General features: G+C 51.4%; 9 protein-coding genes across 10 annotated transcripts; 5 read left to right on the plus strand and 4 right to left on the minus strand.

The window, feature by feature from the left end:
- Positions 1 to 386: 386 nt before the first annotated feature.
- HETIRDRAFT_436065 (uncharacterized protein) lies at positions 387 to 2,972 on the minus strand (the record flags this gene model as incomplete). Its single annotated transcript, XM_009552065.1, has 7 exons — positions 387 to 1,713; positions 1,771 to 1,843; positions 1,902 to 2,083; positions 2,147 to 2,354; positions 2,412 to 2,535; positions 2,586 to 2,765; positions 2,818 to 2,972. 7 exons carry the CDS (start codon positions 2,970 to 2,972, stop codon positions 536 to 538), a joined length of 2,100 nt encoding a protein of 699 aa, XP_009550360.1. The 3' UTR covers positions 387 to 535.
- A 3,888-nt stretch (positions 2,973 to 6,860) lies between these two features.
- Positions 6,861 to 9,548, plus strand: lcc13 (the record flags this gene model as incomplete). Of its 2 annotated transcripts, XM_009552066.1 has the most annotated exons (21): positions 6,861 to 7,005; positions 7,054 to 7,075; positions 7,126 to 7,192; positions 7,253 to 7,285; positions 7,344 to 7,486; positions 7,548 to 7,600; positions 7,651 to 7,700; positions 7,760 to 7,772; positions 7,831 to 7,894; positions 7,952 to 8,201; positions 8,258 to 8,301; positions 8,355 to 8,389; positions 8,447 to 8,565; positions 8,625 to 8,642; positions 8,694 to 8,735; positions 8,790 to 8,959; positions 9,014 to 9,033; positions 9,087 to 9,103; positions 9,156 to 9,259; positions 9,317 to 9,336; positions 9,388 to 9,548. In XM_009552066.1, the coding sequence occupies 21 exons, from the start codon at positions 6,861 to 6,863 to the stop codon at positions 9,546 to 9,548; spliced, it is 1,590 nt and encodes a 529-aa protein (XP_009550361.1). The 2 variants fall into 2 exon arrangements, with proteins under 2 accessions (XP_009550361.1, XP_009550362.1); XM_009552067.1 differs by lacking the exons at positions 7,760 to 7,772; positions 9,317 to 9,336 and having other exon boundaries at positions 7,651 to 7,704; positions 9,156 to 9,291.
- Positions 9,549 to 9,998: 450 nt separating this feature from the next.
- On the plus strand, positions 9,999 to 11,216 carry HETIRDRAFT_325135 (uncharacterized protein; the record flags this gene model as incomplete). Its single annotated transcript, XM_009552068.1, has 3 exons — positions 9,999 to 10,159; positions 10,253 to 10,445; positions 10,494 to 11,216. The coding sequence occupies 3 exons, from the start codon at positions 9,999 to 10,001 to the stop codon at positions 11,214 to 11,216; spliced, it is 1,077 nt and encodes a 358-aa protein (XP_009550363.1).
- HETIRDRAFT_68379 (uncharacterized protein) lies at positions 11,192 to 12,031 on the minus strand (the record flags this gene model as incomplete). Its single annotated transcript, XM_009551395.1, has 1 exon — positions 11,192 to 12,031. One exon carries the CDS (start codon positions 12,029 to 12,031, stop codon positions 11,375 to 11,377), a length of 657 nt encoding a protein of 218 aa, XP_009549690.1. The 3' UTR covers positions 11,192 to 11,374.
- A 1,076-nt stretch (positions 12,032 to 13,107) lies between these two features.
- HETIRDRAFT_325673 (uncharacterized protein) lies at positions 13,108 to 13,783 on the minus strand (the record flags this gene model as incomplete). Its single annotated transcript, XM_009552069.1, has 5 exons — positions 13,108 to 13,187; positions 13,250 to 13,325; positions 13,380 to 13,477; positions 13,536 to 13,665; positions 13,724 to 13,783. 5 exons carry the CDS (start codon positions 13,781 to 13,783, stop codon positions 13,108 to 13,110), a joined length of 444 nt encoding a protein of 147 aa, XP_009550364.1.
- Positions 13,784 to 13,918: 135 nt separating this feature from the next.
- On the plus strand, positions 13,919 to 15,171 carry HETIRDRAFT_479539 (uncharacterized protein). Its single transcript, XM_009552070.1, has 4 exons — positions 13,919 to 14,111; positions 14,172 to 14,306; positions 14,358 to 15,008; positions 15,062 to 15,171. The coding sequence occupies exons 1-4, from the start codon at positions 13,989 to 13,991 to the stop codon at positions 15,068 to 15,070; spliced, it is 918 nt and encodes a 305-aa protein (XP_009550365.1). The 5' UTR covers positions 13,919 to 13,988; the 3' UTR covers positions 15,071 to 15,171.
- Positions 15,172 to 16,183: 1,012 nt separating this feature from the next.
- Positions 16,184 to 17,718, plus strand: HETIRDRAFT_326157 (uncharacterized protein; the record flags this gene model as incomplete). The annotated part of the gene is made up of 8 exons (XM_009552071.1): positions 16,184 to 16,241; positions 16,292 to 16,337; positions 16,399 to 16,558; positions 16,624 to 16,666; positions 16,722 to 17,081; positions 17,138 to 17,241; positions 17,274 to 17,507; positions 17,575 to 17,718. Coding segments are annotated over 8 exons (1,149 nt in total), but the record flags the coding sequence as incomplete, so codon positions are not given.
- A 1,741-nt stretch (positions 17,719 to 19,459) lies between these two features.
- On the plus strand, positions 19,460 to 20,582 carry HETIRDRAFT_58075 (AAA+-type ATPase; the record flags this gene model as incomplete). The annotated part of the gene is made up of 5 exons (XM_009551372.1): positions 19,460 to 19,574; positions 19,639 to 19,658; positions 19,711 to 19,760; positions 19,813 to 20,050; positions 20,103 to 20,582. The coding sequence occupies 5 exons, from the start codon at positions 19,460 to 19,462 to the stop codon at positions 20,580 to 20,582; spliced, it is 903 nt and encodes a 300-aa protein (XP_009549667.1).
- A 209-nt stretch (positions 20,583 to 20,791) lies between these two features.
- On the minus strand, positions 20,792 to 24,142 carry HETIRDRAFT_460460 (uncharacterized protein; the record flags this gene model as incomplete). Its single annotated transcript, XM_009552072.1, has 5 exons — positions 20,792 to 22,026; positions 22,080 to 22,253; positions 22,305 to 22,480; positions 23,108 to 23,252; positions 23,859 to 24,142. The coding sequence occupies 5 exons, from the start codon at positions 24,140 to 24,142 to the stop codon at positions 21,003 to 21,005; spliced, it is 1,803 nt and encodes a 600-aa protein (XP_009550367.1). The 3' UTR covers positions 20,792 to 21,002.
- Between the last annotated feature and the right edge of the window lie 276 nt (positions 24,143 to 24,418).

Consider the following 24,418-nt stretch of genomic DNA (forward strand, 5'->3'; position numbering starts at 1 on the left):
AGCTGGAAACAGCTTTTGGTTTTGACGCCTTTCAGTTTATTCTTTTCAACGCCCGTTCGGTCGATGGGGTATATTGTAGAGACCGTTGATGTAGTGATGGTCTGGCTCGTTGGGATAGTCTACCAACGACTCTTGTAGACCCCCTCACATCACAATACTGATCTAAAGGTGATGACAAACAATTGTACTGATGTTCTCTGAATTGGTTCCGCTTTGAGCCAGCATTTTCGGCTGGTTCGCAACCTATGCCAGGACGCGATGCGTTACATCTGGTCGTTCGCCTTTCCGACAGTTACCAAAAGCTGCTCCTCTTATGAGCATAGCAGCGTCCAGAAAAACAAGGATATCCATACAGGGAATACAGAGATCCAAGATTTCAGGCATTTCGCGCTTGCTATCGCGTTACAACTACACGAGAAACACAACCCGAGGCATAATGACATACATACATAGCCGGATAATCGAGAGCCATTCATGTCTATAGGTCGAAACATCGACCGAGATGATAAGAAGCGGAATTCAGACGAAACAAAATCTAGAGAGCCGCAACGCTCAGCACCTCAACTTTAACCCCGACTTCACCGACTTGCTCAAGCGGCGTCGATCTCCCGGCATACATGTCGAGGAAGTACCCGTCGCGAGATAGTTTGTATCCGGGCGCCGTGCGGGGAGTAAATACCAGTTTGGGCTGGTGAAACACTCTGTCATCGTTGACAATGATGTTCGCAGCGCTAAGCAGTGCTCGGCATCTACTCTCGAAGATATCCTTAGACACCCCAACGCCCCAAACCTTCGCTTCAGAAGCGGCTTCCGAGACCTCGAGAAAGACTGCGATGTCTTTGGACTCGGTAGACTGGACGGAGGCCTCGTAGACACTGAAGGTGACTCCTAGATACAAACGCAGAGCATCTATGAGAGCTTCGATGGAGCCACGTCCTTGTCCTTGGATGAGCCGCGCTTTGCCATCGACATCGATATGAGCCTCTAGGTGAACGAGCCCGTCTTCATCGGAAGGAGACTCGAGGATGTCCTCAAAGCCGTCGGAGGTTGAAGAGGTGGATGGTGACAGTGGGCGTAGTTGAGATGACCGCAGAAGGAGGCGAGCATGAGAATTTACATCAAATCCGAAAGAGCGTTTGAAAGCATCCACGACAAGTGCGGCGGTCATCTCGCGTTCCGAACGCTCGCTCTCACTCTGCACGATCTTGTAGAAGGCAACCTGCATCCTGCGGGGAATCTCGAGGCCCAAGGTCTCCTTGATTATGTAGGCCGCACCTGCTTTGCCGCTTTGGCTGCTGACGCGGATGAGGTTCTCGTAACCGTAACCGAGATCCCTAGGGTCAAGAGGGATATATGGGACCGCCCAGAACTTATTTCCCTCGCCTGTACGATCCACCAACTCCCATCGGCGGCGCTGGGCATCCAGACCCTTCTTGATAGCGTCCTGATGGGTACCAGCGAGCGCTGTGAAGACGAGGGCGCCTGCGTAGGGATAGCGCTTGGGCGTGGACATCTCGTTTGCGCGGCACACGACTTCGACTATCTCGGAAAGATTGGAAAAGTCCAAGTTAGGCGACACACCCTGCGAATAGAGGTTGAGTGCGAGGCTGATAAGATCAACGTTCCCCGTCCGTTCGCCGTTTCCAAGCAAGCAGCCTTCTACACGATCGCCTCCAGCGAGCAAAGCAAGCTCAGCTGCAGCCACGGCAGTGCCTTCGAAAGATAGTGAGATATTGTAATAACAAAAGCCGAGTATGGAGCATTACTCACCTCTGTCGTTGTGTGGATGGATGCTTAATATCACATGTTCACGATGAGTGATGTGAGTACTGAAGTACTCGACCTACCGCAGATCAATTTATTGAGAATTGCTATATAGAGGCGTTGGAGATTTAATTTACCATATCTGCGTAATGATTGGACGGCGCGCATTCTACTGTTGCAGCCAGATTGAAAATGACTTTGTTGTCGCCTGGACCGGCTTTGCCCCAAGCCTCGAGCACTCGGTTACCCAGCTGGACAGCAAATTCTGGCTCTGTCTGGGAAAAAGTCTCGAGGCAATAATTCAAGCGAAATTTGGTCCCTTTTGAAGTTTTACGGAGATCCTAAGCAAGGAAATCGTCCACGAGTTAGCTGGAAGACATACCCGAGTGCATAGTCTCTTCCTCAGTAAGCTTCTTTATGAGTCGCACCGCGTTGAGCGTTAGATCAATAGTCTGTTCTTCGGAGTTTCGGAAGACGACCTCGCGGAAGAGTGGGGAAACAGCGTTATATAGATGGATGGTAGCTTTCTTCGCGCCAGCTAACGACGCGATGGATCTCTCGATGAGATCAGACCTCGCAGGAGTAATCACCTGTAAGATGAGACGGGTGAGTGGGACAGACGATGACGGAGAGTTAGTTAGACTTGCCTGAAGGGTGACATCATCAGGCACTTCCTTGTTCTCGATGAGCGAACGAACGAACGCGAATTCTGCCTCGGAAGCAGAAGGATAGGCGGCTTCGATCTCCTTGAATCCAATCCTAACGAGAAGTCTACAGGACATGGTCAGCCAGGCCATATCGAGTGAAGAATTTGTTCAAACCTGAAGAGCTCCAACTTGGTCTTATGATTCATAGGATTGATTAGAGCTTGATTGCCGTCTCGAAGATCTGTCGAAAGCCAGATGGGTGCGGCGGTCGTGCGGTTCTTTGGCCATCGGCGTTCGTAGCCGACTGGGAAGAGAACCGGATTGTAGGGCGCATATTTGGTAGACGGATCAGCGCTGGAAACCAGTCAGTGCTTCGGATAGTGTCAACTCATGATGCGTTACTTACAGCATCGGCATGTTAAGCGAGAACGAGTTGGGTTCGAAGGCAAGGGGGTATGTCGGTAGAACGGGCACACATGCTGCTTTATGGGCCAGACCTCGCAGACCTGCATCCGCGATGGGCTGGGCAAGATGAGCGAATACATAGCACTCCCTCGGCATTTGGAGTCACAGGCTCTAGCCGTAATGCCTGCAAGGGAACATTCGGAAGTAAAAGGAAATTATCGGCGGACCTCAAGGTCCAGATTGAAATGAGTGCGAAAGGGGATTCAGATGTAGAAGTATCAGAAAGTTCAAATGTGCTCCACGGGAGGGAAAGAAGCACTGCTGTAGTATGATGGTACTTTGCATGGTAAATTCTTCAGGTCGATATCAGTTCAACTGACCAATATGATGAAATGCAGTGGGATTGATAGGGCAAAGAATTGATAAGGTGTTGGTGCTCAGATTTGGACCCACAGATAGCGAAGTAGATTTTCGCACTAGGAAGGAGAAAGGTGAGTGGAATTGGGGTACTTCTATGTTCTCTATGAGGATTGGGGTTTCCGCCTGGCTTTCATCATGGAGGGCGAACCACGGGATGATATTGTTGAAAGCCATTCATGGAATGGTGTACACAGCATTAGCAGAGCCCTCACTCCCAGATTGTTCATAGAGCCTAACTTGCAGTGGTTTCAATCAGCCTTGATACGAGTGCATATCTTACTACTCGCTCGAATGTGCTCACATTATTTTCCACTCTAAAAAAAACTCTGCGTCTGGTGGGTGAAGAAGAGCAGCAGCCTCTGTGAAGCCGAATCCTTCCTCAGGGAGTCATTTAGCATTCTCACGCTAAAGAATGATAGCTCCATACCTTTGACCCTGAGCACGATTGTGATCATATTCAGTTGTGGATACGAAGAGCATATGTGAGAACAAATATCAGCATTGCTATGCGGGGCTTTGCCGCTTAGATGAAGATAGGCAGGCTAAAGAAGGTTCAGATGCCTTGCGAGCGTTGCACTATAATCGAAATCCATGAGTAGATCCATAATATCCGGGCCACGATTCCACGATAGCATAGAACTGTGGTGATTGCGCAAGAGACCGTGAGGCCGACGAATGGACGGCTGGAGCTCAAACCGACGCCACGAAGGTCGGGGGGCTTGGCAGTGATTGAGTAATCCGGAATTTTCCGGTCTTGTGGGTGTCCGCGATAATCTCACGATGCACGTTTCGGACTGCAACGACTTCAACGACGACGGTCGCAACATTGAGAGCCCGTTACCAAGCGATTCATCTGCATCTTCGTACTTACAAATATCTCACATACAAACCTCCGTGAAATATCTTGTCAAAGAATCTACAGTGCTTGCGACCGGGCCAACGGGACCGCTAGATATCGACATCAAGAAAACTTCCCTCGATGCGGAGTTCCTGGAAGCCCATGGATAGGTTCCATTCCATCGGGGACTTCGGGGAGTTGTGGTCTCCCTTTTGCCTGAAATGCTCAGGTGCCTTGTCTCTAGACCGGGTGAGTGCTGAGATCGTTGGGATCGTTGAAACATGAGATTGTGGTCTAGCTGAAAAAACCTTGCATGTCCAACTTCGGTATCTATCACTCCATAGCTCACGTCCCTTTCTCATGCGGCGCGAGATTCAAGTTATGCATATCGCCTTCCAGATAACACGACCCAACTATGCTCCGTCACTCATCTTGGCAGTTTCCTTCAGGCAGTCAGACTCCCAGGTGCAATGATTAGAACCATGAGATCTACTTTCATATGGATATGACGACGAAACCCATCGCTGGCAATTTGAGGGAGTCGGTATTCTTCTTCGATGAGTATGGGACAGTATGAGACTCAGGTACGTATCGCTCCTCTAAAATCGGCTTTGCCCGTCTCTACTACTCTGAGCAACGGTTTTATCATTACTTAGCATGTCTATTTTTTCGACCGTCTCTATATTTTCCTTCACTCGCACCAGACTTTGCATTGGTCGCGGGTGCTTCCTTTTTGAGGTAACATGTTCCGATCCCTCTATTACCTCAGTGGCAAGGCCGCTGCACGAGGCAACCATCGTGGTTTACCTTACTGCGCTGCCACAGCTACTAGGGATGATTCGATCAACGAGTGCCCTATTTATGATCAGATGTTGATCCGCCATACTCTTACTTGAACACTTATTCTCAGCATCCGCAAGAGCCCGCAGTCCTGATTCAGCTACATTTGAAAAGGTCGAACAGGCGGGTGCATATGTATCTTCGGTGTTCGTTCCGTCTATAAGTCGAAGGGTGTGGCTTGTATAAGATGGGTCAACGGAGAGTGCATCTTGGGAATCGTCCTGTATATTGTTCCACATCTACGCAGTTAGTCCTTTTCGTTTTTGAAGAACAGGCAGGAGGTACATTAATCAACTTTGATGTGCCTCCAGGTATTGAGCAGTCATGTCTCCGCGTGTTACTAAAGGCCCTTCGAATCATAAGGTATCTTCAACTTTGACCTCCGTGAAGACTCATCCGACTCCTTCGTTTTTGCTTCACAGGACAATGCTTCATCATCCAACGGCAGCTTCAATTCATCGAACACTACCTTGGTATCAGTTGTCAGTATATTGTCCCAGAAATACGAGTCCCATGGTACTATGCACTTCTATCTCTTGTAGGCCATGGGACGTCACAAACCGTCATCTTCTAAGTCTTCTGCCAACAAACAGATCAAACCGAACAAGGCAAGTCGCTCATCCATAGCTAAAAACTGTTTCGATTTGACCTTGTAGATAGCATCTCGTTGATCAGGCAGTGATGTTGGAGGAAGACAATGTCTCTTGGGGCCCGCCAACCCGCAAGGAATCTACCCGTGAATAGGATGTGTTTCATGATATGCACTGGTATGTCTGTGTACCGCGCTCTGCTTGCTATTTGTGCGCTATGCCGGAATTAATGTACTGTGTCTCATAGAAAGCCTGTCAAAGAGTAGCCTAGTAGATATGATGGCGCAGGGTACGAGTCATTTACCCGTCGAAGCGTAAGAACGGCGCATATGACCTTGTCATCTGTAGTCAACGTTGCATGGCTCCATGAGAATATCATTGCGAGATTTCAAAACGTTCCCTCAGGCTGATCCCCCCAAATTTCACTGAGAGATATTTTGCAGGTGTTTAGCACTCGTCCATCTTGTGGTCGTAGGGACGGTCTCAGGCACACCCGCACGGGACACCCACGCGAAGGCATCATCCTGGATAGACGATTTAACATGTCCAACCAACAAGCTTGGCCTGAGAATAACAAGGCCATGAAGAGTTGGCGCTGCCCAAATGGACCGCGGTACCGGCGGCACCTGACGATCAGGATGAGAGCTTTTAACTCAATCCGGTATACGTCCTGTTTCCATATGAGAGGTAACGTGTCTCTTTAGAGTTGTCGCAGAAGCTCACGATAGAGAAGTCGAAGCATTGCAAGTGCTTCCTCTCGGAGCCTCCCGAACGAGAGTGAGGTAGATTTGCATGTTGACAGAGGGTTGTGCGTCATTTTCAATACACATTGCCTAAGTCATACGACATGCAGGTGGGAGTATCGGCTCGTCAAGCCCGCGCATCGACTTCACAATACACTCTTGGAACCATGGCGTGGATGAATGCCAAGTAGGTCTGCGGTATTTCCACCGTCATCATTCACGGCTCACGATCGCTCTGAGGTACCCGGGCATCTTCGGCCTCGCTTGTCACTATAGCTGAGGAAACGAGCTGCACACGAGACAGCACTGTACTCACACTGAAGGTGCTACTAATGATATCAATGCATGGCGAATTTCTCTACCTGTGATTTTTCACCCATACAGGTTGGACTGTAGTGAGTGCTGTTCATTGTCGTCCAATCCAAACGTCTGTCTTTGCTGGGAGTCTCCTCACGACCGACATATGCACTGGATCAACTCGGCCCCGTCCGACCTGCAGGCGGTCACGTCGCGCGCTGGCATGGATGGATAGGGCAAAGCAATTCTGGTGCATTTATGTCCGATGACATTATAAAAGCAAACATTCGATCGTAAATGATTCCCAGTGCTCGTCATGTACTCTCTGCGCATCTCCGTGCTGTCTGCTCTGGTTCTCTCTCGACTTGCTTCTGGTGTCGCCGTGAAGCGGCCTGGTGCTAAGAAAGATGTTGTCCTCAACATCGTCAACACCCACCTGGCACCCGATGGCTTCGAGAGGAGTAAGTATCATCCGCCACTTTTCGTTGTCTCGCTAACACAGTGAACAGGCATGATCACTGCCAACGGAACGTGAGTGCTGTAATCCCTCTTCTTTGTGAAAAGATTTAACAGCAACACAGTTACCCGGGTCCTCTGATCACGGCCATCAAGGGCGAAACGCTCAGTATCACGGTCAACAATCAGCTGGTTAGCTGCCAGACGCATCTCTAGGATTCAATAGCGGCTCACATATGCCTTGTCTCACAGACAGACCCCACGATGCGTCGAAGCACCTCCCTCGTGAGTCCCTTGACATGGCTTAACGATTTACTATGTACTAAATTTTAACAACCCCTAGGACTTTGACGGGATTTTTTTCAATACTTCAAACGCATATGACGAAGGTACTCCCTTTGTGACGACATGCCCTATCGCCCCGAATACTAGATACACATACGACGTTCCGCTTGGTGACCAAACGGGAACCTTCTGGTATCATTCGTTAGTAACAACATCTTTCTTTATAACCTCCTGAATGCTCAACATACATCAAATACTCCAGCCAACTCAGCGTCCAATATGTTGATGGTCTACGTGGACCCTTGATCATTTACGGTGAATACAATGGCTTACTGTGCGAAAATATCAACAAATCAATATCTTAGATCCCGAGGACCCTCTGGCGCATCTATACGATGTGGATGATGAGTCAACGGTGCGTTATAAACTCGCCAATTACTATGTTAGTTAAAATTGCTCATGAAATTTACATAGATTATCCAAGTCGGTGAGAATTTGGCGCTTGAGGAGATGCCTACGTGAAGCCGTTACTAAAACATCTCTAGGTGATCACTGGCACAATTCCACACTTCCGATGCTTGCAGGCTATGAAGCGACGGGAATCGTCCCGTACGTCTCTATTCTCTAGAAAGTACTCTGATGAAACTTATTGTTATCGTTTTATAGTGTCTCTGACAGCGGTACTGTCAATGGAGCGGGCCGCTTTAATGGCGGCCCAGCGGTCCCATTCGCTGTCACCCATGTAACTCCCGGGAAGCGTTACCGTCTTCGCCTCATCAACGAGTCTGCTCGCAACGTCTTCACCGTTTCCATCGATGACCACAACCTCACCATCATTGAGACAGATGGTGTCGCCACGAAGCCTCTCGTCGTTGATCAATTGGAACTCCTTGCCGGCCAACGTTACTCCGTCATTGTACGCATCAATATGTAACCTGAAGGCCAAACAATGTCCTAATCATCTCATGGTAGCTTCACGCCGATAAACCCGTTGGAAACTACTGGATCAACGCTCCGTAAGTCTCTTCTTGAGACCTTTGAGGCACGGATTTATCATATTCTATACCAGATTTGTTGGCGGAAATCCCGCTCGCAATCTGAACCGTGAGGTGTATCCTTATGTCAAGATTCACTCGGAAGCCGACCTTCCCGTTCGTGCAGAAAACTCAACGCTTTCGCGCGGTATTTTACGCTATGCAGGGGCTCGAGCCGATGATCCTGAGACGCCAATGACTGCTGGGCCTCAGAATGCAGTCGTTCTCAACGAGGCCAACCTTCGTGCGAGTAGCGTTATAGTCTCTTCATTTCCAATAATTCATCAATCAATGATATCGCGCAGCCTCTGATAGCGCAACCAGTAAGCCGTTGCACTCGTTAAGCAGTTTATTTTGCGAATTATTTTGTTTAGCCCCCGCCAGCAGATGTCAACATTACTCTCAATCTTGCAGTGGTCAGTTGATGCTCCCGATCAACTTTGGATCCAACTGATGTGCATCTTTTGCAGACGGCGGGCAAGGCTCAGTGGAATGTCAACAACGTTTCGTATCTTCCACCTCAAACTCCTACCTTAATCAAGATCTTGGACGGCGCCACCGACGATGCGGACTTCAACATCACCGAGAACACTTTCATCTTGCCGGCTCATAAAACTATTCAAGTCGACTTCCCTCCCAAGTAAGCTCGTCTTATCCATATAGTATATAATATACTCATACGCATCTGTCACAGCGACGATGACGAAGCGCATCGTAAGTTTTTCACAATCCAATACCTTGTCTTGTAATTCTGATGATTTCCACAGCGTTCCACCTTCACGGAGTAGGCGATCAGTAAGGGGGTATCATCATGCTACTCACACCCCCTCTTGTAGAACAATTTCTGGGTGATCAAATCCAACAGCTCCGAGGTGGTCAACACGGTCGACCCGATCATCAGAGACGTGGCCGGCGTCGGTGCGGCAGGGACTACTCTGAGGTATCGCTCTTTGCGCATCAATTTTGATTCCAGTTGATACCAATCCTTCACTCCCAGGTTCAGAACTGATAACCCTGGTATGCGAGATCAGCTTCTTGATTTTACTCAATGTTGACTTCTTCTCCCAGGCCCTTGGTTCTTCCACTGCCACATCTTCTGGCATAGGCAAGCGGGGCTGGCTACTGTCATGGCTTCTGGGACCGACGAGGTTCGCGCCGATCTTCATCCTGACGGGTCCTGGTCCTCGCTCTGCCCCGCTTACGAAGCTCTGCCTGCGGAACTTCAGTGAGACTGCGTCGTGTAAGGTCATAAGACCATATGTCTATTTATTGCGCTCTTGCTTGAATATCCATATTTATAGCGCTACTATATATGATTCCCCTTTTCGCCGTGGCTCAAGATCTTCAACTGTAGCGCTCATTGCTTTTATTTGTTGGTGGCTCGAATTTTATCTATTCATTCGTGCTACAAAGTAACATTAACTAGACTGTCTTGGAACTCGATTCGCTTGGTCTTCTTTATTTATTGAGAATTAACGATTTTGTATCTGAGATGAAACACGATATTTTCTGAATCCATCGCATACCATTGTTTTCACGGATTCACGAACATATTTCAAGCAGGAAAGGAGGAAAGGAGTTTCCCGGGTCCGCAATGCGACGCCACGTGTCGAGCTTCCGTACCGGAGCGACTCCGAAATTTCTTAGTCCCTCTCGACCTCCTCCTACTGGGCATCGACATGTTGTTGGTAGGCAGAACACGCCTTTTGACTTTCAAAACCTCTTCGCGACAAGCCCAAGTCGTCTGCCATGCTTGCAGAGCCAGGGCTCTACACGATTCCAGGTCTGCTGTAGACTATACGTCGAAGTACGCCGACAAGCTTCAACGACGGGCACAAAAGTGAGGTGTCTGTTGCGCGTGTCACATTAAGTTGTAACATCCTCCTTACAGATGTCTGGATATGCTGTCGATCTCATAAAACTCCGCTGTCAGGGAAGGCGCAAGCCTGGAGGAGCTGCGTGCACGAGTCAAGGAGCAGCAAAAGGCGCAAGCGAAGGAAAGACTGGCTGCTGCAGCTCTTGCTAAAGCACATCCCGCTCAGGCGAGCAGCTCGACACCTTCATCGTCGCCGTCAAAGGAGAAATTGCCCGGCGCGTCCGTTCGCAAGGATAGTTCCCCTGTGAAGGTACGCCTTTCCACATCATGGATGTCCCTCGCACTCACACAGTCACAGCCGTTATCTAGCATTTTGAACCTCCAGCGCATCCTGGAGACTCCGCACACGTCTCAACAGGTCTCGGCACTCTGGACGACCTACCACGCTTCTCGTTCAGGTGGGACTGGCCGCGGGTTTCTTTGCGCGTCCATCCCCGTCGACATTTACACCAAATTGCTGCCGGTCGCACAGACATATCCCATGTTTGTCGTCCCAGTTCCTCGTGCTTCCGACAAGGAAGAGGAGAAAGGGTACGAGTTTTACATCATGCAGTGGGGCATGCACGACGCTCCTCATCCACCGAGCCCGGAACACTTTTCATTTCCGCCTAAACCTCAATCCTCAACACCTGGCCCTTCCCCGAATCCTCGTACAGCGACGGTTCTGTTCACTCCCCTGATGGAGTACAAGCTTCGCGAGACGTTCGCGACGCCTTACCTCGTTCTCACGTTTTACACCGACCTTGCACACTCGCACGGTGTGGTACTCCTCCGCGGAGAGATCACGCCAGCCGTGGCCAAGGCCGCGTCCCTGCCGTCGGCGAACGCCATTCAACACTCAGGGGAATTTTTGCTGAACCAGCAGGACGCGCAGTTGCTCGCAATAGGCGTGCAAAAGTTCTATCTTTGGAATGACGGAGAAGGGAATAATGAACGGGTGGAGCTGCTGCGAGCGTTCCATGAACGCCCTGATGACTTCAAGTGGGAGGAGTTATTGAAGCATGCAGAGATCATTGCGTAACTATATATATATTGTTTACAACATGAAGTGATGCGTTCCTTCTACACGAGGCACTATGTATACATCCTCGTCTCGAACAGCGCAATCGCTGCCAGTTCGCTGCCGGGGTCGTGATGAGGTACATGATGAACAGACGCAAGGGGATATGATCGACAGTATCAAGCAGATGATATAAGGGGTGCCTTTCTCGACCACCGTTCCTTCTCCAACTCTTGTAAAGCAAACGTCGCGTAACCAGCCCTCGCCAGTCTCGTCCCTGTCTTCCCATCCCCGACATATCCTACAATTACATCATTGTTCTCCGCGTTCGTCAACAACCCAACGCGCACGATCGTCCATCGCAGATTTTCTGGGCTCGCCTTGATCACCTCTCCAACCGCCACGATGTCATTATACGCATTGCGTGCGAGGAGCTTCACAGTGGCTATCATCGCGGAATACGCCCAGCTGGATTTGTCGTTTTCGTCTGTGATGCTGGCCGTCCCGAGCGCGATGAGGCGAGTGACGCTATGGCGCTGCATCAACTCCAACAGGAGCTTATACCCATGAGCGAGAGGGTTGTTGTTCGGATGGGACGCGAGGGGTCCGAGCGCGCTCAGCACGGCTTCGACACCCTCCACGGCTTTGGAGAAGGTGTCGGAGTCGGACAACTCTCCCTTGATGATAGCGACATCTTGGTGAGTGACTATGTCGGAAGGGAGTTTGGTGGGTGTGCGTGCGTAGATCACGATGTCGTACTGGACAGAGGAAGCGAGGAGTTCCCTGACGATGAGGATACCGGTTGGTCCAGTGGCACCGAGGATGAGGACGCGCATGGTGCGTAGCATGGGGATAAAGAGAACGATATCTCACCCCACTGGGGCCTTTCCATTGAAGCAAGTCTTCCCTCGAAGCACGCAAAAGCACGCGCTGAGACGAATATGAACGAGGCGTATGTCATCTCCCAAACGTCAACAATAGGCTACAGGACTGTCTCCGTTCGTATGACTTATGCCTCAGGGGAAGCCAAGAAATCTCGCTGATGATTTGAGATACTCAAAATTAAACATGTTTGTGCTGGTCACTTGCAAAAAGCCTGGTCTCGACGTGTCTTTACGTATATGGCGTAGTGGACTGTTGTGATTTCCAGTTGACAATGAACGATGTGACCCTTCGCAAGGTGGCGGCGGCGACGCCGGGCCAAATAAATTAGACAGCGAGGAAGGGTTAGGTTTCTGCTGTGCAAGTGGTGAGGCGTCCGAAAGTTCTGCTGTTGAGCTGGCAGCGAGGTAGCCCGCAAAAAGGAACCGGTCCCTCACCACACGTTGAAAACGGCGGGTTCTGAATGTCGCAAATCATGTACCCAATGGAGATGAAGGAGTAAACTTACGTGTGATGTGATAATAACACTTCGAGTACGAAAACGCGATTGGCGGAAACAGGAATGCGAGGGTCGAAGGTAAGAAAAGAGAGCTCACCATTCATAGCAAATCACAATACGAGCGGAATGTGCTGTTCAGTGGAGACGGCGGTCAACAGGACATCCGCAGTAAAATTGTGCGAAATATGCAAATATTGAGGGGAGCTTGGAATGATTGAAACGAAACTCAAGGAAAAATTCTAGTATGCTAACCACTTGTTCCATGCAGGTCCCATGTTATATGCAACGCGGAAAGCATAACGAAGAAAGCAACCCCAAGAGCGCCCATCTTGAGTTCTTCCATAGTTACCGACACGTCCAATATACATGCCGACGACGCGATCGACGCAATGAGGCTCTGTGTTGCGTCTTATGCGACGCACGCGGGTCGAGGGTGGGCAGCGAGAACTCGAAACGATGGGCACGAGTTGTCGGAGTGTCCACATAAGAATCGCAGTGTGTCGGTAAGAATTCGGCACGCCGTCTTATGCGTCATCCCGGCGCTTCAGTCGCAAACTCGTCGTCATCGAGGATGCCTTGCAGCACCTCATTGATCTGACCGTGCAGTGCCTCTGAGACAAGAGGGGAATTGAATACACCGTACCGAGCCAAGAGAAGTTGCCGTAAGACGTACTAGCACGATCGACAGCCGCAATATACTCCTCATTCGCGCGGGTCATGTCATCCTCGAGCGCCTGAAGCCTTGCAGCCTAGAAGATAACGTGAAACGAGTGTCCACTTGGGTTTGTGTATGAATTGCTCACCTGCTCTTCCTCAGGCTCTGGCACTGGGAGGGACTGTATCAGGTACTCGACCTGCTTCGCTTTCACCATCAAGTCTCCGACGAGCTCCTTTTTGTTTGCTGCGTGCCGCAAGGTGAAGTGAGGGGTGCTTCCGTCGCGATCGATGTTTCAGCATACCTTCGAAAACGTCGGGAGCGTCGACCTTGTCCGGATTCCGCTGCTTGGTGACCGGAATGTCCTGGCTGACCTGAAGAAAATTGGATCGAGAGGTGAGGTACGCGATCGTATTGGACATGATGGTGAGGAGCTGCAGGGCGGCGCTCGTTAGTCCAGAATCAGCACAAGAGGAGCCATTGCAACGTCACATTCTGGATCTCATCTTGCAATTGAGTTATGCGGTCCATGCTCGACAGTTCCTGCAGCATTGCGCTGCTCAATTCCTCATGAATGCCCACCAGCTGATGGTGAGGGTGCAGCCGCAGCTCTGGTCTGAGCTCAAATCTGCTTGCTCTGCGCCACAGTCAGCCACAAGCTGACACAACCCTCCTTCAAGCTTGGACTGCCAACTCAAGTCAGGCTCAACTTCCTCCCCTTGCACACTTTCGCTCTTTATATCTCGACCATCACAACATGGGTAATGATGGAGGAAGTATTCCCGACCGCCGAGACTTGGTTCGCAGCAAGCCCAAAGCGGAGCAGGCGGACAAGGCTAATCAGACGCGTGCGAGGTGGTTCTCTTGTGCTCTCTCCAAGGTTCGTACCACTTATCCGACAACTATAGGATCCAAAAATCCTGAGGATACTTCTGTATAGCGCCCCTTGCAAGAGCCTATCGTCGCATGCGCTCTTGGGAAGCTGTATAACAAGGATGCCATCATCGAATTCTTGTTAGATCGGTCGGCATACGGGGACGGTGCAGATATATGCGGCCATGTTCGGTCATTGAAGGTCCGTATGCACCCGCTCATTGTATGATGTATCGCTTCTCACAGACAGCAGGATATCAAAACCCTCAAGCTGACCCCTAACACTGCACCAGCCTCTGCTTCCCCTGATTCCGCGACGGACCGTGCCAAGTTCGTTTGCCCACTCACGTTGAAAGAGATGACCGGTCACGTCCCCTTCGTCTACCTCTCAACATGCGGGTGTGTGTTCTCGCAAGCAGGCCTCAAGACTGTGTCCTCGTCAACTCCTCCAAACGAGAAAGAGCCGACGCTGGACAAGGAGGAAGCCGATGTCGAGGCACCGAAGCAGCAGTTAGACATTTGTCCTCAGTGTGCTGCTAAGTACGACAAGATGCAGGACGTTTTCATCATCAATCCTTCCTCAGAAGAAGAGGAACGGATGCGTATGGCTATGGAACGTCGTCGTGCTCTGGACGCCTCGAAGCCAAAGAGCAAAAAGCGAAAGCATACTTCTTCGAAAGGCGACGGCGCAGCTCCTGAACCGCCATCGAAGAAGAAACCATCGACAGAGGGGTCAAGTGTCAGTGCACATATCGCTGCCACCAGCCGTGCCGTCGCCAGCAGTCTCGCGATGGAGGAGGCGAAGCGAAAGGCCAATATGAGCGATGCTGTAAAGTCGCTATATGCACCGAAGGATGGGATAAAGAGGAAGGAGACGTTCATGACCATGGGCACCTTTACGCGGGTGCGTATCATCTATGTTCTCACACTTCAATCGCTAATTGTATACAAACTTAGTATGCTTGATCGGAGGGTTTCACTTACTATCGTATGGACTTGAGGTGTGTTGTATGTACTTGGCTCACTATTGTATGCTTCCATCGCGCTCGGGCGCTTCATTGACCGCGACGTTATGCGTGCATGCTCGGAAAAGGCCTCCTGCCGTGATCGAGCGATCATGCACGCACAACACTGCATCGAGCGTCGCACTATCCCTATTTCGTACGACGAGGCAACCTCGTCTATGGGTACCGTTGACGGGCCGTGCGCTTCAGAACATGGTTCCTGTGAAACTATACAGACACCTCGCTTCGCGAACAGACATGGTACATCGGTCTCGCAGATTCATTAGATCACTCCATTGATCTGGTCGTGCGACAAGGTGCACGACAGTGCACGAAGTTCGGAGTGGGGGCACAGGCTGGCCAACTACTGTCGGAGAATGGGACGCGCGCGCTAGGGGTGCACCCACAATCTTTTTATCGTTCGCACGCCCTGGACTGTTGAGTGCGAACGATAGGTAACCGCGCATTCGGCGGCAGTACACTAGCTATCTGACTCGAACTCTCTTCAATTCCGGATATTGTCCAAGTTTTCTCTAAGCTGTGATATCAAGCGGCTCAACGTCACGAATTTTGTTGAGATTATGTGCTATGAGAAAGTTGGCTCTGGGCCGTGTCTGTTGTCCGAAGCCGGACTGGCTGGAATGCGCAGCTTCGCACGGCCGGTGAGAAAGCCTATTGGAGGCTCTGAAGAAGTGAAACTCCATGAATGATGGCCCTGTCCGCTCACCAATGCCTCTCACGCAAACTGACTTCCTTCCATGACGACAATGCCGAGGTACATATAGGGCTGCGAGGGACCGGGGCTGCCGATCCTCGCTCCCCGCTGCGACGCTGCACCCATGAAGTATGCATCCTTTTCCCTTCTACTGCTTGCTGCGCTCGTCGATGGTCGAGCTAACCTCATTCGTTCAAATGTGAGTCTCGACATCGACTGGGCGCGAGCCCGCTCGTTCGTGCATTGCCTGACAAGCCTATAGATAGACGCCAGTGCACACAGTAGTCGGGCAAGTGGGAGAACGGGGGATTCGGCTTGTGACAAGGTGCGTGGCTAACATGTCATGCTCACGAAGAGTCTGAACGATGTATTCAGCTCATGTGCGTCACGGCCACTGTGAATGGGAATACAACAGAATGTGGGGGCTGTCGAACATCCCGCCTACGTGTCACTAATCAAGTGTGTCAGATGTCATGCAGAGCAAGGGAGCGATGCCTCTGGGCTGGATGGGGGTGTAAGTCAAAAGCCGTCTTTAGCGCCTTCGTTGCTGATCACCGTTTCATGGCGTTCTGCAGAGGATTCGGTCGAATCATGGCGCATACAGCTATGGTCATAATGTGGCCCAATGACGATGGGTCTATTACTTTATCCCAACGAACAGCGCCCCGCGAAGTGATGCCCACCGTGGTCAAAAATCCACCTCGAATCGCTGACGTGTCCGCAGCCGGGACTTACGTGAGTGAACACCAGTCATAGATGATGTCCTAGTCCCAGATTCCCATCTAAGACTCTGCTCGAAGCTCGATGGTGATTTTTCAAAACTGGCATTCAATATCCCGGTGCGTCCACTTTCGCACGCCGGTCTAGAACGGCGTCAACTCATCCTGATTCCAGACAGTTTTGTCAGAAAAGCGCAAGATCATCTGGGCGTATGGTCGCGTGCGGCCAGAATCTTCTGCCGTCGACGCGCGCATCCACTTCCACGCCGGATACGGACATGCCGAATTCAATCTGACCAAGCCCATCATAGAAGAATCAGAACCAGAACCAGAAGCGAGCGAGGAGCTCCCTGAAGAGCTCGAAAGTGGCGTGGAAGACGTGGCGTACCCCCCATACCAGAAAACCATCATCACCCATGCTGTTATCTGTATCATCGGCTTCTTGATTGTTCTCCCCGTAGGCTCTCTTATCGCACGATATCTGAGAACCTTCTCTCCTATTTGGTTCCAATTCCATTGGGTCCTACAATTCATCTTTGGTGAGTAATGCAATCATAGGCCCCCTCGCAGATCCGTGCTCACAGCATCGGTACAGGCGGTACAGCGGCCATCTTCGGCGGCTTCTTGGGTTATCGATCTGTTGAAGCAGCAGGCGCGAGCCATTATAATGACGCGCACAAGGCACGCTCTATCACTATTGTTACGGCGTCTCAACTCATCTATTTGTTCAGAAATGGGGCGTGGCCCTCTTGTTTTTGTATTTCGTGCAGTGCGGGTTTGGAGCCATCATTCACTGGAAGAGACCGGCTATCAAAATATGGGGCATTTTGCACGCGGTCTTTGGTCTGACAGTCATCGCCTTGTCGTTCTATCAAGTGAGACTAGGATACAAGTACGAATGGCCGGCCGTTACTGGCCGCGATGTCATTAAACCCATCGAGAATACGTGGATAGTACTGATTATTGTGGGTATCGCTCGCAATTCTCCGAGAACTCGATGGTGCTGATCAATGTCCTGCCCAACTAAACAAGCTTCTTCCTATTCTCTATGCTATCGGCTTAGCTTTATTACCAAAGCAGTTTGCACAGGACCACAAGAAGATGACGGCGTTGGAGATTGATAAATTGGAGATGGAAAGCCGTCCATTGAATGCTGGGGAAGTTGATGAGGACTAGGATACCCCTGCTACGTATTTAGTGTTTTCACGATACCGTTCGCATGGAACCCTCTAACACGATCTAGATATCCATGCCGAGGTCATTGTGAATTCGTGCCTTGAGCGCTTCTCTTTAATCGATGTCATCTGGAAGCATGGGAATGGATCTCGACACTAATCTTCTCATAGCTGCCACGGGTTCTCATCCTTCCGAGAGGACACGCCATGAGGTCGCAAGCACTGGCCTATCGTTTACACGATCTAATGCATGGGGACCCTTAGCCTGGAATGCGGCCAATGCTCGGATGACCCGCCTCCTGGGTTGTGTACCGCGTATGCAAGGCCGTTCGGCAGTGCTATCCCAATACCTGGTTGTGGGAGCGCCAAAGACGTCTTGCTCCAAAAGCATGTCGCTCATGAGCGATACTTCTGAAACTCCCACTGGGTATGGCCGATCACCGGTAACCCCTGTTGTATATCTCCAAGAGACTCGTATGTGCGTCGGAACAAGGACCAAGCGTCCTTGTATTTTGATTGTCATGTTGTATTGAGGTATGCTCTCGGAACGCCTGATGGATCTCGTGGCGTCTTTGAGTGCGTTTCACCGTGGGACCTGCCTTACTCGATGGCAGGAACTGAAGCAGAAGCAACTCTGATACGCCCCCGGTCAAACTGTCCGTCCTCGTTCTTTTGCCACTTTGATGGCACAGCTGAATTCTATATCAGGGCACGCGCTAGGGGTTCATATAAACCTATCGCCTTGGAGATGTTCTTCATTGACCTTCTTCCCTCGCTCCCCCTTCTGCCGCACCGAATGACTTTCTGCGATCCCCAGGCCTTGGCCTCCTCACCCACTCAGTGGATATGTCGCCTCGTGCAAGCGTCGCCTCTCGCCCACTTTTTTCAGAGTTCTATTGTCATCGACGGGCTGAAGGTGGTGCTCATGACCTTGCTGTATCAGGTGGTCCACCACCTCCTCGGGTGGTTCTCGTCGCCTTCGAACCTCAGTACGCCCCCTTACGCCCCATTTATTATCGTAGGCGCTGACTTTCGTGCTCCGTTGACAGCCCTTACCGTCTCCGCCACCTTCTATCAACACGATGCTGCATATCTTTGGCTGGTACGATACCTGGTACGTTCCTCGGCTTGATCTTGATCATCCGAGTGGATCATTTGACCACATGGCCACGATAGGCGAACCGAGGCGTGTGGAAGAATGGTACTCGCGAATTCATCGTCTTGTCGCGAACCAGGAAGCAGCGTGCTGCCGGCGATGAGTTTGCAACTCCGCGGTTCGCCCTCAATGATTCGATGGACTATATCCCAGCCTTGGAGTATGTTCAGAGGTTCTTCTGGAACGGATACCTGGCCCAGGTCAAGTTCGCCAACGCAGGCAGAGAACACCTAGGCAACATCGATGACATTCCGCCACCTTCCCTCATCTTGACGTGAGTGCCTTGATCATCGATCGTTAGGTCTAGCTCACGTTCTTTCGAAGCTTGTACACATGGAACGTCTCTGTATTGGATCGGCTCATCGCAGAGGCCCTCGAATCGCACCGGAATCTGGACAAACGTTGCATAGGTATTCACACCATAGTCCTGGTCAGTTAGTGTGCTCTTCGGTGGCTTTGCATAGTCTTTGCATACGAGCTGACATGGACGCCACAGAACCGGAACGACATGCCTGTCTGGTCAGAGGCCAGGGCCAAGATTCTGCGCCCGTTCGAATCGCTGATCTTGGACCAAAACGTGCAAGACATGTTTACGGATGTCGAACAGTTCTTGGACCCAAAGACAGAATCCTGGTATCATAAGAAGGGTGTACCGTATCACCGCGGATACCTTCTGTACGGGCCACCTGGGTCGGGGAAGAGTGAGTAACGCTGGTTGTTATCTGACACATGTCTGGATGAACTTTTTTTCTCTGTTATCACTAGCATCTACCGTACATGCTTTGGTCAGTGACGCTCGCCTGATCATCGATCATTAGAGAGCTGACTGTTTTGTAGGCAAGTCGATTCGACCTTGAAGTATATGTGGTCTCTATCAGTGGCGCCAAGTAATTATCAACATCATATATGTTGATCTCTGTTCACATTGTTATTGACTAGGATCAGCGACGTTTCACTCGGGAAGCTCATCTCGTCAATCCCCAAAGGTGCAATATTACTCATCGAAGACATCGATTGCATCTTTCCTCCCTCCTTCCGAAACGATTCGACAAGGCTGGATCCACATGGCCTCCCCCTCTCCGACCCATTTGAGGGCCAAAGCCGTGTGACCCTGTCTGGAATGCTCAACATGCTTGACGGCGCCGCAAGCGAAAGCGGTCGGATTGTATTTGCCACCGTTAGTGCATGCCCATCTCATACCGCGAGATCCACTCTAACATGTGCAGCAGACAAACCATCTAGAGGCGCTCGACCCCGCCCTTATCCGAGCGGGCCGCTTCGACGTCAAAGTGGAATACAAGCTCGCGTCGCCTGAGCAAGGCATCGCCCTCTTCAGACATTTCTTTCCAGAGAGCGACGCGGCCACCGCCGAGACGTTCGCCAAGGCGATCCCGCACATGGAGCTGTCCATGGCAGACATCTCAGGATATCTGATCAAGTACCGTGACGCGACTCTCGAAAAGACAGTCGCCGACGCGGCGGAATGGGCGCGGAGAGAGGTCTCGGGCAAGTGTCGCCTGAAGTGCCTGCAGACCGGGGAACATTCGCTGCGGAGCGAGTCATCCGACCTCGGTGCGAGAACGCTCTTCTCCTGTTCCCCCAATTTCTCGATGTCTCCGAACGTGGAGAAGCGCAATCTCGACTCACCCCTTCGCGGCGAAGTTCAGGTCGCTGAGGATGAGGCTGGATATCCCGTTGAAGACTCTTGAAGTTCACTGCGACGGTTGTGTTAATCTGACATGTTCTACTTGTGTCGTGTTCTGATTATCTTGCACTATTTGGGTTCTGCCTTGTATTGTTGCATCCGCATATCTGCTCAGACGACCATATATATATACCAATTAAATGTTGATATGCTAACTTGCCTCCCAATGCTTGTCCGAGCACGACGCGTTGAGTGGCCCATCCGCCCACTCTTCTATCAACCGAGCAACATCGCATTGCTTTCAACATGCACTATTTTACATCCAAAAGTGCCGTATGTTGGATACAAGCAATTCATCTACACCACGGCAGCCGCAGTTGGATACGAGCTGCATGCGTATGTGTACGCCCTGTCGAAGATCAGCATATGTGACCCGCAACAATCAAATTACCGAATAAAGACAAGCGCCTCGCCCCGCCCAGCGCTACCATCTCGTCACGTCCGCCTCTGCCTCGCCAAACATGCTCGTCTTGCGGACGTCGAACCCCTCCACGGGTTGCTCATCGACGACCGCCCCATTCAATGTCCGATAATAGTCCGGTAGCTCCCGTTTCAGAAACCGCATGATGTGTGTGTTGATCTGCTCGAACTCGAGCAGGAACCCGTCGTGCCCGTCGGGCGAGGGAATGATCACGAGCTCCGCGTCCGGGATGTGCTCCGCGATCGTGCGCTGCTCGCTTGTCGTGAACAGCCCATCGGTCTCGATGCCGATGACGAGCGCACGCGGAGGCAGCTGCGCGAGGGCCTGCGCGAGTGCTTGGAGCTCCTCGTCTGCCGTTGGCTGGGCACGGCTGCACCGCCCCCGCGCGAGGTCGTGAGTGTCCATCTTGCGCGTGATGTGGATGTAGCAGTTCGCGTCGAAGCGCGCCGTGAACTTGTCGCCCTGGTAGCGGAGGTAGGATTGGGCGGAGAAGATCGGCGGCGGGGAGGGTGAATGGTGCGGCGGTGGAGGCGGCGATGCGTCAGAGTGCCCCGGGGACGGTGCGGCGCTGTTCATGCGGGAGGGTCGCGGCTTGGCATTACGGTGCCCGTCGTTGTGGGCGGCAAGCGCGTCGTCCGAGGTCAGGACGGGTGAGCGGGGAGGTGTGATGAGCGCGGCCTCTGCCTTGAGCTTTTGTGGATTACGACCGAACCGGCTCTCGAACGAGTCGCGGGATCGGTAAGTGAGCAGCGCGGCCATGCGTGCGGCGGCGAGTCCCGACGCGGGCTGCGCTTTGTAGTAGCCATCGTCGTATCCGGGGTCGCTGTAGATGCTCTGCCGCTGCGCCTCGCCCCAGCTGATGCACCAAGCAGAGTGCCGGGGGGAAGTCGCTATAGGAATGATATGGCGAATATACCCGGGTGGCGAACAGAGCGGCCATTCTAACACGGCCATTCCACCCATGGATCCTCCGACTACAACCGCGACGGACGAAACACCGAGATGATCAAGTACAAGTTTGTGCAAGCTGTCGCATAGTTAGACGTAGCGCACAAGGTGAAACGGTGACAGAACACCCACCGCACGTCGTCTCGAATCGTCGTGCCAGGAAACTCGGGGCCATATGGCTTGCCCGTGTCGGGGTCGATAGTCATTGGGGAAGCAGTCCCATACGGAGAGCCCATGACGTTCGCGCAGAAGATGAAGAAACGATTTGGATCGAACGCTTTTCCTCTACCCATAAGGGGTCCCCACCTCGATCGTATTCAGCATCGGCCAAGCACGGGATGAATCCCGAAGACTCACCAATCTTCGACATCTGCACTACCAGTGAAGGCGTGGCAGATGATCATAACGTTGTCTCTGCTCTCGTTGAGAGAACCCCAGGTTTTGTACGCGACAGGCACGTCGCGTAATACCCTGCCACATTCTAGCTCGAAGGACGGGACGAGGTGTATGCTTTGGTCTATGAGCGAGGAGAGCTGCGACATTGATCGTGACAGATGAGCTTTGTGAGTGAGAGAAGACAATGGGAGGGAACAAGTCGAGTCAAATTGCAATTGCGTGATGAGGTGACTCGATTAGTCAGTTATAAGCAAAGCTCTTGATGTACTTTTGAGACGGTTTGCGGTCGTAGGATATAATTTAAGGATAGGAAGGGGATAGGGGATGGACCGAGAGGAGACAAAAAGAAAATTGCAGGGATGTATGATCTGTTGAGCGTCTGTGACCCCCGCCGAATGATGCCGGTTTTCCGACTCTTATGTAGATCGGCCCGGCGAGCGTTTCACTCTGCAAAGGGCTTGCTGCGTGACGGGAATAATCAAACTTTGCAAGCATTTTTGCGCATGTATAAACATCGACATAACTAGAGTCTGTCAAGCGGGCCATCACTTTTACATCGCTGCTGCTTGTGCCTTCTCCAATTCTGCCGCTCGTGCTTTCTCTAATTCTTCCGCCTGTAACTGCAACTTCTCCCGTTCTACCATCCTCTACATATACTTCATATGCGATTCGCAATCCTCGTGTGCGAGTCTCAGGTCCCTCCTCTCCGGCCTTGTGCCATTCGAAGTTATGCGGTAGGTGTCATAGAAACTCATCCACTCCACCTTCTCTTCTAGTGCACCGCCCTCCTCCACCAGCCACTTCTCGACCTCCATATCCTTCTCCGTCTCTACTGAGCGCATCCCACCCTCGACAGCTTCAACAAACTGCGTGAGGAACATCACCCCAAGATCATCGGGGTTGCCCACCCTGGGCGAACGGTCGTGGACAGCGGCAAGGATATCTTTCTTCTGATCCGCGAGCCAATCATTGATAGGATGCTCAATTTAATTGTCCTCGACGTCTTCAGGGTCTACCCCAAGGGTGGCAAGAACATCGTGAACGACATCCACTGGTACAAAATATCCTGCAACTTCCTTCATACTGGCAACAAAATGTAAGTGTCCAAAGGGAATCGCTGTGAGAGAAATTTCGCTCACCTGAATAGCGGGGCACGGAGGGTACTTGTGTCCGAAGATCAAATTAGAAAGACGATGTTACAGCTTGACAATCCAGTCCTCGATAAATGGAGCCAGCTCATAGACATGTAATCGCTTCAATAGACATACACATGGCGTCGGATCAGTAAGAACTTGAGGCGTGGCGTATTATTTGTAGAAGTCGACAGAAGCCCCCAGTGGATGCATTGCCGCCAGTGATGCCCCTGGCGTCTAACCATCGACCTCGAGGCATGGCACTAGTATGGCGTCTCCTTCCCATTACACAGCAGAGGTAGTTGAGAGTCATCTGGAGTGAACTGTCATCTGCTACTAGTTTTACGGAATTTTGGACTTCCGTTCATATTCGCATGTCCACCGCGACGGGAGAGTGACTGGTCTTGCAGTCCTGCGGTAGCTGCGGTGATGTGTCAGATATCTGCGGAACGGCTGTTCATGCGAGAAGGTTGTGGCATTACGGTGCCCGTCGCTGTAGGCCGCAAGCGCATCGTCTAACGTCATGACGGGTGAGCGGGGATGTGCGATGAGCGGGGCACCGTCTTCGTAGCTGGGATCGTTGCGCTTCGCCTCAAATGATGCGCCAAGCAGAATGTCGAGGAAAGGTGCGATAGGGACGATTGGCTGATATAGGCCTAGGGACATCCACCACAGCCATCGGCTAAAAGCACCAAATAGATCCTGAACCCACGCTGAAAACCATTCTTGACGTCTGCACTACCCAGTGAAGCCGTGGCAGCTAAACATAATGTTTTCTCTGGTCTGTTTGAGACGGCTATGGCATTCATCACGACAGGTCGGGTCTCGAGGAGTTTTACGAGTGAGAGAAGACATTGCAATGAGAGGAAATGAAAGTGAAATGAAGCTCTTCGAGTCGACTGCCAAAATGATACCACCGGCTTTCTATGCAAGTTGATCGGC

The sequence above is a fragment of the Heterobasidion irregulare genome (genome assembly GCF_000320585.1).
Source record: "Heterobasidion irregulare TC 32-1 unplaced genomic scaffold scaffold_09, whole genome shotgun sequence".
Lineage (NCBI taxonomy): Eukaryota > Fungi > Basidiomycota > Agaricomycetes > Russulales > Bondarzewiaceae > Heterobasidion > Heterobasidion irregulare.